Source organism: Nannobrachium achirus, assembly GCF_963921795.1.
Source record: "Nannobrachium achirus genome assembly, chromosome: 18".
Taxonomy (NCBI): Eukaryota; Metazoa; Chordata; class Actinopteri; order Myctophiformes; family Myctophidae; genus Nannobrachium; species Nannobrachium achirus.
Genome location: NC_137825.1, coordinates 17,621,251 through 17,636,969, shown reverse-complemented (window position 1 = coordinate 17,636,969; position 15,719 = coordinate 17,621,251). Strand labels below are relative to the sequence as shown.

At 41.8% G+C, this 15,719-nt stretch overlaps 1 protein-coding gene across 1 annotated transcript in view; it reads right to left on the bottom strand.

The window, feature by feature from the left end:
• Nucleotides 1–498: 498 nt before the first annotated feature.
• The window catches only part of LOC308303622 (rho-related GTP-binding protein RhoN-like), a gene marked incomplete at both ends in the record, with an annotated part of 64,185 nt that continues 48,964 nt past the window's right edge, over nt 499–15,719 (bottom strand). The window contains 2 exons of the mRNA XM_080748052.1: nt 499–747; nt 9,486–9,620. Of these exons, the coding sequence (XP_080604178.1) occupies nt 499–747; nt 9,486–9,620 (384 nt within the window). The remainder of the gene's footprint in view (nt 748–9,485; nt 9,621–15,719) is intronic.

The window sequence follows — 15,719 nt, the reverse complement described above, 5'->3', positions numbered from 1 at the left end:
ATAGAGGTCAACCGTTTCCTTTTGAACCGGACATTTTGTGCTCCAACAGTGTTCTCTTTTTCTCGCCTCTCCGTTCCTTTCCATCCACGTTTAGTTTGTCCTCCGTCGTTCGTTTTCATCAGCTTAGCAAACCCATTCGTGTCCGTGGTCACTTCATCCATTAAAGTCACGTTAATGGGCTTCAAAGGAAATACTTCCTAACAGTGGCTTTGCCCCAGTTAAAACGAGGCCACGAAAATAACAAAAAATACAAAATAAAAAACAGTAATGAAAGCAAAACGTCAATGACGAAACAAACAATTCCCCCCCAAAGAATTCCATAGCATAGCATTCTCTGTTGTTTTTAAATCACATTGTCCTTTTCTCTCTTTTTTTTTCGCAGTGCAAAGATTCGACAGGACTCAACCAAATAAATAGAATGTAGTATTGTACACAATGTCTCTGCACCCCTTCCCATCTGGGTCACTGGCTCCGCTCCGGCCCCCCCGTCCTCTACTCCTACATGAGCACGCAGCTTTTGGCACGGTCCTTTCGGATGGCGGGAGGGTGCTCGAGTATCTCAGTCCGGGGCGGCTGCTGCGAGACGCGCTTGAGGCCGCGCCGCGAGCCGGTGCGCTTGAGCGGCGGCCGGTTGACGCGGGACGCCAGGGTGGTGACGTGGAACACGTCGCGGACGCTGTTCTCCGAATACTTGGAGGTGCACTCGGCGTACGCCACAGCTCCGATCTGCCGCGCCAAGTTGGTACCCTAGAGATGGGACAGAGAAACAGTGGCGTCAGCAATCTACTGAAATATCACATACTGTACAGCAGGGGTCTTCAACGTTTTCAGGCCAAGGACCCCTTAGTTGAGAGAGAGAGATGAAGCAGGGACCCCCACAACCTATTCATAGATTCCATATAGTTTCATGGTTTGACAGCAACAATCATCAGTGTATTTTGGGTTCATGTCAATTTGTTTTCAGATATTTAACCACTTGAACCGTCAACTTTCACTCTGTACTTAGTCTGCTCTTTTTCCCCTCTACACACACTCTTTGCTGAAAATAGCTGATCTACAAGCTCACAACGCTCAGCATCTCTCAAAGATTTGGAGGACCCCCCTGTAGTAACTCTGAGGACCCCCTAGGGGACCCGGACCCCCTGTTGAAGACCCCTGTGGTACAGTATATCGTTGCTGTGGGGCACTATCCTCCATTTAAACGTTTTGCGTGAATTATCACGCTAGGCATACTTGATCATACTACAGCGTCACACAAAACTATCAAAAGAAGCAGATCTGACAGAAGTTGGTGCCAAGCGTCGTCGTTTTGTGCTTATAGATCTGTTACTTTTGCTTTTTTATTTGAATCCTGAAAAGTACATTAACCGTTTTCATAAAAGGTATCCACACAACAGAGACGATAAACAATGTTGGGAAGATTACTTTTGAAATGTAAAATTAAGTAAGTAGCCTTTGGGAACAAATAGAGAACCACGTGGACAACCCCTTGACATGATGCCAGTGTGTGACATGATGTACAGTACAAGTACATCTTCTGGACATGCCACTAGTAAGTCGCAGGGACTTGATGCTCTAAGTCAGAATGAAATCAAAAATATGTTTTTCACACTTTTAGAGCATATTTGTAGTGATAATATGGCCATACCTAACACTGGATGCCAAAAAAGGGAAAAGTATTTGTGTATTAAAATGAAACAATTAGAGCCCTAAGCCCAGCCCCAACAGAAACGTCTTGTGTGATGACGAACATCAAGAAAATGTATACTTCACAGTATACGCGACACTGTGATACTGAATGCCAATTGTCAGCCCGCCCGTTCTTTACATAATGTCTTCAATGAGTTATGGCCTGCCTACTTTTTGACCATCATATCACATTCACCCAAGTGCTCTGTACCTCCTTTCTGGACCGTTTCAGGAGGAACTGCGTCACTATCAGGAAGTGGAGTGAGTGGAAAACTTAATTTCATTTTGTCTTTAATGCTGAGTGCTAAGCAGGGAGGCACGGGTACCTGCATTCTTATGGAGGATTGAACCCCAACCTCCCAGTCTCAATAAGGCGGACACTTTAACCACAAGGCCATGAGCTGGTCTGTAAATCAAGTACTCTTATCTGAATCTGAACGTATCCACAATCCGCAGTTCAAAACTAGTTCATGGCCCAGTCTTCAGAAATGCCATAAAATAAGATTGATAACTGTATTATTCTCTTGGTCCACTAGGTAATGAATATTCTCCACATCCTTTGATGTAAGAGATACAATTGCTAGCTGGGGCAACAAAAAAGCAGAGCTCGCCTGCACGCCTATAAAATATTCACAGGCCTTTCTCTGCAACTATAAAACTAGTGTGGAAAATGTGAGCTTATGTGCCGTTCATCGAGGTCGGCTGAACTTCAGCACGGCGGGGCACTATCAGCTTCCTCTCCCTTTCATCAGCGACGTCGACGAGGTCCAATTAGGATCGTAATTGTAATGAGAGAGGATGAAGATGCGAGCCCTACTGATTTAGCATCTTGAATCATCTTTCTTTTTTCAGCTGAGCCAGGTTACACAATCTTCTGTGTTAATTTAACTGGGTACAAATGTGACCAAATGGGTCCATTTGAACACTCATGATACGCTCAAATTGGCAGCTACAAACGTTACGGAGCTACAAAGCAAAGCAGTTGCTGTTTAATTGTTGCACAACGAGCTCGTTGACGTCATCAAGTGTGGCACAACAATTATAAAGGAAAATAAAGCCTGCCATTAAAAAGAAGATGGAACTAGCCAACAGAAATAATTAGTCTTCCCCCACCCCCCTTTCACAAGCACGAACTGTGTGGCGAGCGAAGGTGAGTGGAAATGTTTAAACAACACCCCGTAGCTTCTATCTGTGGTTGAAGCCAGCTCAACTTAGATTGTAGCTTTGTACAAACGTCAGGTGTATCTTTGTATCTTCATGTCACTGGCTTCAATGGCTTTCATTGAAAATATTTTGCTCAGTCGCCTGTCATGTTGTCATCAGACGGTACGAGTGAGTAGGTTCACTATGAAAGCTACATTAACACTTGTGAACTCTCTGTGGCAGTACATGAGTTCAAGCACAGACACTGCAAATATTAATGTATTTTCTTCAAGGAAAATGTTCCCATTACCAGGGTTTGTTTTTGGCTATTCAAAAATAGAGGTCTACACGTTCACAATGTGTCGCACGGTGAGCTTGTAGATCTAGACTTCTTCCACCACTGATTATTAGCAGGTCTCACGCAGAGGTCAGTGCACACTTCTTCCTTTCTTTATTCTCTGGGCGCTGTCGCGGTGCGCTGTGCACTTAGCAACAAAGACCATGCTGATTGGTGGAGAGACATAATAGAGCACTGTTGATTGGGGACTTGTGTAGAGAACCTGAGTATATACAGTATGTACTTCTATGGGAATCAAAAGGAAAATCAGCCGCTGTTCAGGCAATGTACTCCACAGCAGTGTTTCCCAAACAGTGGGTCCCGGACCGTTTGTGGGTCAAAGGACCCAATTTTAAAGTTGCCATAAGCAGTTTTCTGCTGACATGCAATTGCTTATTTAAATTTTTTATATATTCAGACGGTTAACAATGCTCCCTAAAAAAAATCTAGTCTGTGCGGTGCTTCTAGGAGCCGCAGTCTGCCTCCAAAACTATTATTTTATCTATAAGAAGCTCTGTCACTAGCAGCTCATTGGTGCATGAACCAGTCGACCGGGGCTAAAAGGATTGACAGACAGGTCAACCAATCTGAACAAGAACAAGAGGCGGTCCTGATTGGTCTGCTTATTTGGCAGTCTGAATGTAATAAAATAAAAAAATAAAAAATAAAAAAGCAATTGCATGGTTCCTGCTTATGTCAGCAGAAAACGGCTTATAGCAACTTTAAGGGGTCGGAAATAAATATAGCCTTTTCGAAATTCTCTTTAAAAAAAATAGTGAAAGTTGCAGATCTCCAAGCTCTACACTTAAACCTTGTTGCCCAAAACAGCAGATCTACAAGCTCATAACGGCTATAGCTGACGTAGATCGGCTATTTTCACAATTTCTGCCTCTGATATTTGACTATTTGACCAATGTTTAATTTGTCATTTTAGAAGCATTAAAAAGTCCTTAAATTGTCACTTTAGAAATGTGCATAATTATGCTCTCTATACACTTAAACGTTATGTTGGTTTGTTTACTTTTGAGTGAGAAAACAATGTTGCACATTAAGTTAATCATCTGGGGACCCCCCAAAACAATTTGGCGACCCCCACACTGCCTCAAGAGTGCCCAGCACATGCACAGAGAGGCCATGTGTCCACCCAGAGGCCTGGCCTCCCTCTACACCATGTTGTTTGAACCACCAGATAAACACAGCAGCTGCTTAAATTAACACCATTTCTTTGGTGGAAGGCGATAACGTTTGAATTAAAATGTGGAGAGTTCTTTTGAAAACGATATTCTCAACGTGGAGAGACGGCGTTGCTAGTAAACCAACTGCAATCAACAGGGGGCTCACAACACTGTGCACAGGTAGACATTCATAGAAGCTATTCTCTAACTTTCCATATCAGAGCTTAATGTGATGACATTCTGTCAAAGATGCTTTTGGTGCTCTTTATCTTTAACAGCCATCTGCTGCCGTCTGCTCATTCTCACCAGGAAAGCAAATGGCATTATAATTCAGGATATAACTACTGCATCTTCATACTGTTCATGCTCAATGAAACCATACAAAGTTATAGCATTTATCAAACTTAGCAGATGACCCATATATTTCACTATATAAATCACCCTTAAGCATCTTCAAACTTATATGGTCAATGTCACTGTCTGGGCGGCAAATGTTCCATCATTGTTGCTGTACAGTAAAGCCATTCACCAGAAGAGGGGGGTATATGATCCTCACTGCATATACCGTTGTTCCCTATTGAGCTTGGCACATTTCCTGGGGCAAGCTGCCCAGATCCAACATGTCACACGTGTCTTCTTAATTTTTCACTCTAAAAAAACGGCTGCAATGTAGTGCATTTGAAACTACATTGCAGTGCACATCATGGGGTGATCACTGCGTGCCTCCTGTGAATTGTTTTATTTTTATTTTTGTTTATTTTCTATTTATTTCGTTGCTGTACGTGTGAGGTCAGCAGACAAAGTGACGTGAGTGAGATGAAAAAAACCTGAGTGAAATCTGCCAATCTCAACTGGAAACAACGGTACTGCAATCAGGGGTACTTGGCAGTGTTGGCATGTGTGCTTACGATAAGTGACTTTGGGCTTGTTTTTCTGTAGTTGCGTGCAGGGCAGTAATTTCATGAAGGCCATGGCCGCCGTTGCCCCTCAGTTTGGCCTTTTGCCCCTCAAACCAATGTCATGCTCTGAGGCCACAGTAATAATAATAATAATAAAACTTTATTTGTATAGCACCTTTCATGACATGAAATGCAGCTCAAAGTGCTTTACAGAACATAAAATGAAGCACAAGTGCTTAACATAAAAAAGAAATAATTAAAATGATTACAATAAAGCAAGAAAAAATAAAAGCATAGAACAGTGGCCTTAATGCCCCAGCTGACTGTACCACGTTCTCCTCTGTCTTGACAATAGGACTCCAGTGTATTTTGTTTGACTCCCTCAAGTCTTTAAACCAATCCAGTGACTATGATGCTGCAGGGCTGAGCATGGATCACACTGTAAATATAATGTATCTATTTCACTGCAGATTAGGTTATCATCCCTTAAATTCAACAAATTCTTACAATGGAATAGAATCTTGTTTTGTTTGATGGCCTTCCTGCCCTGGCATTTGGCCTTTGTGCCCTAAAAAAAATTGACCTGCCCCTAAAATGACGAAATTCCAGGCCTGGTTGCGTGTAAATATCGCTAGTTGCAGGTCGTGGTTTTTAAGTAGCCGATGTATAGGTTTAAAGTGCTCATGTGTGCTTATTTTGGGCTTGTTTTCATACACCTGGTTGCTTATATTTCTCTCAGCAACACTGGTACTTGGGCTGATTTGTGTTCCCAGTTGACCCCCCCCCCCCCCCCCCCCCCTCCCTGCACAAACATAACTCATGCAAGGAATTAACAATCCCTCCCCCCACCACATTGCCCAGCAGTAGTGCCTTTTCATACACACACACACACATCTCTAAAACATTGCCGTCACACGCAGCACACAGACACAACAATGGGGGAGGTAGGGAGTAGAGGTGGGACGCTTGGGAACGAATCGAGTCTTTTGAACGGCTCTTTGAAATGAACGATGGGATCCAGTTCGCCGTAAGGAGCCGTTCCTTTCTAATTAACAGTGGTGGGAAAAGTACTCAATTCCTAAAAAAAACAATATATATACTGCAATCAATGTGGAAATACTCTGCCACAAGTAGAAGTTTGGAATGTTAATACTTGAGTAAAAGTACAAAAGTATTGGTATCAAAATGTACTTAAAGTACCAATAGTATAAAGTAGTCATTATGCAGAATGTCCTGTTTCACAGGTTTTCAAATGAATAGAATGTAGAAAAATCATTTGAAAATGGCCGATCTACAAACAATGAAGCAGGTACGTACCAATATATGTCCGAAATAAATATATATAGGGTTGAAGTTATTTGTAATTATGATCAAAATCTACAAAGTAACTAGTAACTAAAATGTGCCAGTCTTTTGAACGGCTCTTTGAAAGGAACGATACAATACAACCAGAGATCCGGCTCATTTCAAAGAGCCATAAATCCCATCTGTAGTAGTGGGCTGGCCTCCTCCTGGCAGAGATCTGCGCTCCCCTGAGCACACCGTTCTAGATAGATTGTTTACACCATTAAAGTTGTTAGCATTGTTGAGCGCTGTAAGAACATACTCTAATTTGTTGGCCCGCCGAGGACTGTTTTCCATATTGTTGCTGTCGGGCAGAAAACTCCTATCTCTACATTCTAATGTTTTGTGTGTTTTTTTCCGTAAATGAATTCCCTTACTCTATCATAGTACAGCGTCACACAAAAGCATCAAAAGTAGCAGACCCGCAAGCTCGAAAACGCGGCGCGAAGCGATGCATTTCGAGCTTGTAGATCTGCTGTACTGTACTTAAGTACAGTTTTGAGATATTTGTACTTGAGTAGGCTATTTCCAATTTCCAATACTTTTACTTCTACTCCACTACATCTCGGATCCAAATATTGTACTTTTACTCCGCTACATTTATTTGAAAACTTTAGTTACTAGTTACTTTGCAGATATAAATTAAATATTTTTATACATATACGTTAATCCACTTTAGCCCTATTTAATACCGTGGCTATTTGAAAATAGCCGATCTACAAGCTTGTAGATCTGCTATTTTCCCCAAAAAATTGTACTTTAAGTACTTTTTGATGCCAATACTTTCATACTTTTATCCAAGTACATTTTGAATACCAGTCTTTTACTTGTAACAGAGTATATTTACAATACATTACAGTATTGATACTTCTACTTAAGTTAAGAATGTGAGTACTTTTTCCACCACTGGTTTCGGACATATGAGGTTTCCGCCCGACATAGACGATATGGAGGTAGAAATCGTATCAATACAGAAAATAGGCCATTAAAATTCATGTAGGCCACGCAGCTGTTCACTGCTCAGAGACGCCAACAAAACAATTATTCCACTTTACGTCGTACGGGTCTGTCTCTCACCCCCGGGTCCCTGGTCTTATTACAGAGCCATTTATGCGCCGCGTGCTTTCATATTTGGGAGTTCAGGACCCTGAACTAACTTGTTTTCAGAAGCCATTTGCTCGAGTTTTTGCTTTATGCACACTGAGGGCAGTCGAATAAAATGCTCTGGTTTTTTCAGGCAGTATACAAATCAAAATACAAAAGTATACTAATGGAAATCACTGCAGCAGCAAATCAGTCCAAATAGAAATAAATAAATAAAATGGCTGTGGGAATGGCATTTGTAAAGGAAATGCTATTAAGCTCTGAGAGCCCTTCACAGATCCTCACCCCTCGGGGGCCTCTCTCAGTCTCTCCATTCCGACATGCTGCCATTCCGACATTTACTTCTAATGGGCTTCTTAATTTAAGCCATGACATCATTTTGTAGTCAGGTGCCAAGCAGATTTATTGTCAATATGGGCAGTGCTGTGTCCCTCGCTATTTCAACAGATCCGAGACAAAAATAATAATAATAATAATTCTACCACTTTCCTGTCAACAAGAAAGAGAAGAAGAATTAACTTATAGTAAAAAGATTCACAGGCGTTGGTGCCTCTTGGCACCAGAATTTCTCCTCCGCCTACAAAATGATGTCAGACTTAAGAGGCCCATTGTCTGAGTGGTGGCGCTTCCATAGAGGTTAGGGATAGGTATAGGGTTAGTGACGATTTTGTAACCCATTTTCACCCGGTGCCAATTGCATATGTAATCCTGGGCTCTGCTCTCCCTCTGCCGCGCCTGGGGAGACAACGGACTGACCTCATGCTTCCTTCTATGCATGAATATATTCGTCGTATAATGAAATACATAGGCTTAAGACTTAAGTGGTTAACCTTTTCAACCCAAAAGTGAATCATCCCGAAGGGGAAGCCATACAGTATGTCCATGATCTGAGGTATTTTATTCACACACACACACACACACACACACACACACACACACACACACACACACACACACACACACACACACACACACACACACACACACACACACACACACACACACACACACACACACACACACACACACACACACACACACACACACACACACACACACACACACACACACACACACACACACACACACACCCCAGAGTAGGGCTGCAAGTGATTACTCTATCAATAACTATATAACACACAACGGTGTCGGACAAACAAATATCTAATGTACAAATTCAGAACGAGTTGCGGTACAGTACAAGGTCTGATCTCCGAGCATGTGCATTAGCTATTTTAGATTTTTTTTGAAAACTTTTCGCCTATAATGACATGCCCCAAAAATGTGGACGGCAGGTTTAAAGTGGTATTGTCTCTGCCAGTGGTGTGCAGTGGTGTCGCACCAAATTCTGGGATATACAAGCTCACGCCGCGGCACCGAGTGCCGTGCTGCGAGCTTGTAGATCTGCTATTTTTGAAAAATCTTGAAAACTTCAAATCCGATGTTTCTGTGTCAGTGGTGCTCAAACTTTTTCATGTGAAGGACCCCCAAAATTATATGGATTTGGCTACGGATCCCCATCTCAAAATATTTAGTTCCAGGGACCCCCCAGAAGCAAAATTTGAGTTACGAATGTTCGCTTAAAAAATACATACCGTATATTCAAAGATTTGCACACATTTTCATGAGCATTTCACGAGCAGATCTACGAGCAGATCTACAAGCTCACAGCCCGAGTGCCGCGCTGTGAGCTTGTATTAAGGCCCCTCGCTCCACCTTGGGCCCTAGTAACTCAGTCCCACTTTTCCCCCCCTTGTGACGTCCCTGGTGGTGTGTGTGTGTTGTGTTGCTCACCTGTTCGTGGGTGACAGGGATGAGTCGTAGCTTGGACAGCTCTCTCAGAACATTGAGGTCGGTCCTCATGTCCAGCTTACAGCCCACCAGGACGATCTTGGCGTTGGGGCAGAACTCCTGTGTTTCGCCCTGCCACTGTCGGAGGACACGGAAAACCAACCATCAGTACACAAGACACACACAATCATCTAACGCACTGGTTCTCAACCTGTGGGTCGTCCCAAATTTATTTTGGGGGATCCCCAGATGATTAACTTAATGTGAAACATTGTTTTCCCACTCAACAGTAGTAAACAAACCAACATAACGTTTAAGTGTGTAGAGGGTATAGCCGATCTACAAGCTTACTAACTTGTTGAGCATGTAGATCAGCAATTTTTGCTACTTTGGTGCAACACTTGTGCGTGACTAAGGCATTCATGTATTAAAAAAAAAACATGAAGAATCATACAAGGTTTCTGCCAGACAGCAGCGATATGTTTTACCATAATATTCTGTATAAAAGGCACAGTGATGTGTTTACCGGTGATGATTTAGTGTTTCATTATATGCTCCTAAAGGCAGAGCTGACAGCCTTTATGATGGGCCATAAACACCCAAACAAACCGCACTGTAATGTGCATGATATATATGTACACATTCTACACAAACACTACAGTAAAACCTTTAGTGGTAATTTAACTCCCAACAGAGTAGAAACGGCCCGGTCCATTTGGTTCCACTTGTACACTCTTCTGAGCTAAATTGCCACTAAGGTTTGTAGTACGGTGCAGTGGAGCAGACCTTCAGCTCAAAAGAGGCTATCAGGGTAACTTTATGAAGCGATGGCAAGTATTCTTTCCATCTCCGTCCCATGAAGTTGTTTTGGGGTAAAAGACATGATTCATTTACGCCGGCAAACGCAACAGCATAGCTCTGGGACTTGTTCTAACACATATTTGTTTTGGAACGACGGCCCCATACTTGTAAGAAGGCGAAATTCATTTTTCTAGGGACTTTCCTTAGGATATAATGATGACAATACCTCCTCATTTCCAGGCAACATTTCTCTATAGATTTCACAAAAGTGAGAGTATGTGAGTTATGTCTTTCCTTAGTTCCAATATCTCAAGAACCATTCAACCAATCCCCTTCACATTTGGCGTGTGTATTGTTGACGCCCCAAGGGTGTGCAGTTTGGATTGTGAAGTCGGTTAAGACTGAAGAGAAAAAAGAAACGTGTCCGTGAATGAAGGGTAGTGCTGTATTTCTCTGACAGCGGGTACATACCTCAAAGTGGCAAACGGTACTGAACTACCGGTAGTTCTGTACATTTTTGGTTTTACTAGCTTCCAGTGCAGTGGTTCTCTGGGGTTATCTTTGGCTCAAGGCACCCCTGTAAATAACCTTTTCATCCACGGCACAACCATGAATTACATTGTTACATAGAGTAACAGTGCCTTACGTTTATGTCAAATACATAAATCTTTCTCCCTAAGATACAGTATGTTACGAGGAAAATTTGAGAGAATGTCGGTTTCCATTAGGACAGATCGAAAATAACTTTTATACTTGGCGTTTAACCACTTAAACATCCCTATTCGGTGGAGACTCAATGAGTGAAAGAGTCTCCTACTGAGTCTCCTATTGACCGATGACCCGGTCAAATGATTGGCTTAGAAATGCGACAAAAAAACAAATACATCTGCATGAATTCAAGGCTTCATGGGGTGTGTAATTGATAGAAAATAAGTAATTTTTTGGATGAACTACTCCTTTAACAAAGTGCCAATATAAATTTGAGATATTATTATTATTATTATTAAGTAGTTAAGGTAGCAGTATCTTCCACAGCTTGCATTGTAGTACATTAAATACCCAAAAGCAACAGTAGGAGCCAAAAACTGACAAATATTGGGATGAAGTGTGGTCAGTAATAAAAGAGATATTGAAATATGAAATACCAAAGACAAGTGTGGTATTATATCTAGGAAACTAGACGCAGGAAAACACACATGGAGATGACATGTATCTGGTCAAGGTGCAGCTGGCAGCCAGCATTGTGCAGGAAATGTGAAGGAGAGATTTACACATAGACTCAGGATACAGGTGGAGACGGTTCTTGACAAATGGGAGAAATGGACTGATTACACAACCCAGAAGAATGACACCACGGAAGAATGATATGGACTGTAATATGATGATAAAAATTATGTAAAATGTTGACCCTGTGAATCGTTGTGCATGTGACAAAATACAAATAAAAATCAAGTTAAAAAAGCAACAGTAGGAGAATATTTATTGAAACACTTTTTAACTGTCAGCTAAAAATCATTGAGACAGAAGTGATGGCTTTATTTTAAATAGTCTCTTGTCTTTCTGCAGTTGTTGTTATGACAGTCCCTAACAGGACCTGACACTTTATCACATTAAATTTGATAGACGTGACACACAGTAACTCAAATTAAATTTGATAGATGTGACACACAAGCAACTCAATTATTCCGACTCGCTAGAAAACAAAAATCCAATCAAGGGGAACGAAAATGAGCGACAGCAATTGAGTGATACATTAAAACAACGGTTCTCAAAGTGGGGTCAGGGCAGGGCTGTCAAGATTACAAATTGTACTTGGCGATTACTGGTAATTGTGTTTTTGGCATTGAACATTATGAATAAATAATTAATTTCTGTTTTCCTAAACAGGGTAGATATGACAAATAACTTAAACATTTTAAAACAGCGTGTTGTGAGCTTGCAGATTTTGAAAATGTCTGAACTTTTTTCAACATGGAAACGATGACACTAATGCAAAAATAATTGCGATCATCTCATATAATTGCGATTAGACAATTATGTAATAATTGTGACAGGCATACGTCCGGGGTCCCCCAGGAGTCCTTGGGAGGGTTCCAGGGAGTCCCCAGCTAAAGTTTTGATAGTTAGGAACCAAACTAATGGGGGTCCGTGGTCTAATGACGCACACCAAAACTGGGGGGGTCTTTTTGAATTAAACCGTTTTGAGGACCACTGCATTATAAAACAGACGTGATATTTCAAAAGTGTCACAAACACACAATCACGTCATCTTCCAGTTTCCCTGGCGACTAAGGTGAATCGGTATTCACTTTCCGAGGAGGAGCAAAAGAAACCAGGCCCCTTTTGACTGCACGTCAAATGTGATAATTATGGTGAGAGTGGTCATTCGGCCATTTCTTTCAACGCGGGGGAGACATTTCTGTTGTCGGGCGCCATCGCTCTCAGCAATGCGTCACTTTCGGGCCGAAACCTCGTATCTCCAAGTTTCACATTTGTTTTCATACAAGACTGAAAAAAAAAAAAAGAAAAACTCAACAACACCTCGCGCTGCCAGGCGTTGTGTGCTTCTAGATCGGTTATTTTCGACAAGAGGTTTGGTGTAGGGGGGAACAAGAGCAGACCAAGTACAGAGTGAAAGGTCAAGTTTATTAAGTAATGACAGTTCAAGTGGTTAAATATCTGAAAACACAAATTGACATGAATCCAAAATACAATGATGATTGTGCTGTCAAACAATGAAACTGTATGGAATCTATGATAAGGTTGTTGGGCTCCCTGCTTCATCTCTCTCTCAACTAAGAGGTCCTTGGCCTGAAAACGTTGAAGACCCCTGATATATACAAAACTGTTTTGGACATACAAGGTTTCCACCCGACAACAACTCAAGTCTCTCCTCTGGTGGCCTTCGGTGTCGGGGGGGGGGGTCCACTTGAGAGACTAACTTGAACTTTGACCCCTCGTGAGATGCCAGTGATGAATGCGTGCCTCTGAGAATGGATGCCAGGGACGCCGCTACATCTGTGAGTCACTCAACTCAACAACACACAATGCAAAGACCCCCCCTCCTCCACCCCCCACCCCCAGGCAGGATCAAAGCCACTCACTATCCAGCGTTCACATGGGATGAATTCACGACTCAGATATTTGGGACTATTTACCAACTTAACCCCTCTAGTCTAAGTAAAAACGGACCTGAGATGCAACTGAAGTTTTTATTTTTCAATCCGCACCAAGTCTCTTCTCCAAAAATAGCAGATCTATAAGCTCACAATACATCGGGACGAATTGTGAGCTTGTAGATCTGCTATTTTTTGGCGAACCTTATGCATGGGGTTCAAGTTGTTAAGTGCTTTATCGTTATGAGTAGCGGATATAGCATATCTACAAGCTCACAGCACTCCGTGATGCGACACGTTGTGAACTTGTAGATCTGATTTTGTTTTTGCCTTATTTGAAAGATTGGGAAATGTCATTTTTTTTTACATTTTGGATAATCTTTGACATTTATAGCCTATAACAAAATAGGGACACCAGGTTTAAAGTGGTTAATGACCCTAACTTAAAAAAAAGAACATGTGCAGGGCTGCATAATATGCTAAAATTCTAAACATCACCTGCCATAGAGCAGCGAAGTCTTGACGTGACTTGCTCATCCCCCGGTTCACTGAAGTAATTTCTCTATGGAGAATAACATTGGGTCATCTTAAAATCATCTCATATAAGCATTGTGGTCCAAAAATAAACTAACGCTCTGTGCGATATTGTCGGGGAGGTGGCTCTGTATGGTTTATGATAGTCAGTCACTCATATTTGATAAAGCCTTGTCTTGCGAAAATGTAACTAATTCGGCGACAGTAACAGTAGCGTTTTCTCACCATCAGTTGATTCTTCATATCCATATGGGTCAAACCGCTTAAATCATCTGTTTATGTTTGGAACAGAGTTCTTATATGACGCGATATGAAAAAAGTCTATGGGAATTCAGAATGGGGGGGGCTGAACCAGGTAGGATGGGTAAATGACGTCAAACTTCACTGCTCTATTACATTCACTATCTGTGTATACAGTCAGTGTATATCTTTGTTTAATTAGCCTGTTTATAACCCATGTACTCTCTTGCTCTGCTCTCACTCAACCTCTATCTTCTCACAGAATACCTCAAAATGATAGAATGAAGAAAAACACACTTCTTTACACCTGTGAACCTGTGATGTGACAATAAACATTCTAATTCTCATTCTACTCCTCTAAGGGTAATAGAAATGTAATGTGTGCTTGTTATGTTTGCCTTTCATGATATTGCAAACATCCGTTTATATTTGCTAGCATCTGTTTTCATATATGCTATGACCTGTGAACTAGATTTCTTTCCTCAACATCTGTTAAGCCCCCCACCACCACCACCACCACCACCCACTCACCCACCCACCCAAGTAACAAATAACTCCACAGCACTTCACTTTGCACTTTATTCACTTCACAGTCTAATCTTTCCTTTAAAATGTGTCATGTCAGACTCTTTTATCTGCTAATCCTCCACCCACAGTGTGGGCCTAGGGCTGGGCCAATAACTCACTTCATCTTGCCCACGTAGGTTACCGTAATCGCATAATCAAGAGGCAGGTTTTCTTCATTTCTTATAGTATCAGTATCAGAAAATTGCCTCGCGCTACGAGGCATTGTGAGCTTGTAGATCGGCTATTTTCGGCAAATAGGTTTGGTGTAGAGGGAGAAGTATTGATAGTTCAAGTGGTTAAATATCTGAAAACACAAATTAACATGAATAAAAAATACATTAATGATTGTGCTGTCAAACAATGAAACGATATGGAAATATGAAAAGGTTGTGGGGGTCCCTGCTTCATCTCTCTCTCAACTAAGGGGTCCTTGGCCTGAAAACGACCCTCTGGACCAACGCAATCGGTACAGTATCTCTCACCCTTCTTACCTCTGTCTGTCTCAAACTCTGTCTGTCTGTCTGTCTCTCATGGCGGTATAGTGTTTCTCATGAATGGAGCAGCAGACAGTGTGTTATGATTTTATGAGAGCAGAGCCATCGTTGCACCCTGGCCTCAGGCAGCCGTCTCAGATCTTTTACCTGTACCTACTGGAGCCACTGTCACTGTTATGATGGTAGCCGGGGGCCATGCACGCGCACGCCCACACACATGCATGCGACACACACACACACACACACACACACACACACACACACACACAGGTTTGTATTACCATACTCGAGCGGACTTCAACATTTTTGGACAGCCTGATTTTATGGAAGCCATACTTTTATTAAGCCATAAAAATAAAAATAAACTCTTGTGCGCTTAGTGATCAGCAATTTTTCGGTGCACAACACTGGCACGCAACTGAGTATAAATCATGTTTAACCCTTAAACCTAATCCTAAGTGGAATGTTTTTCTAATAGTAAAATG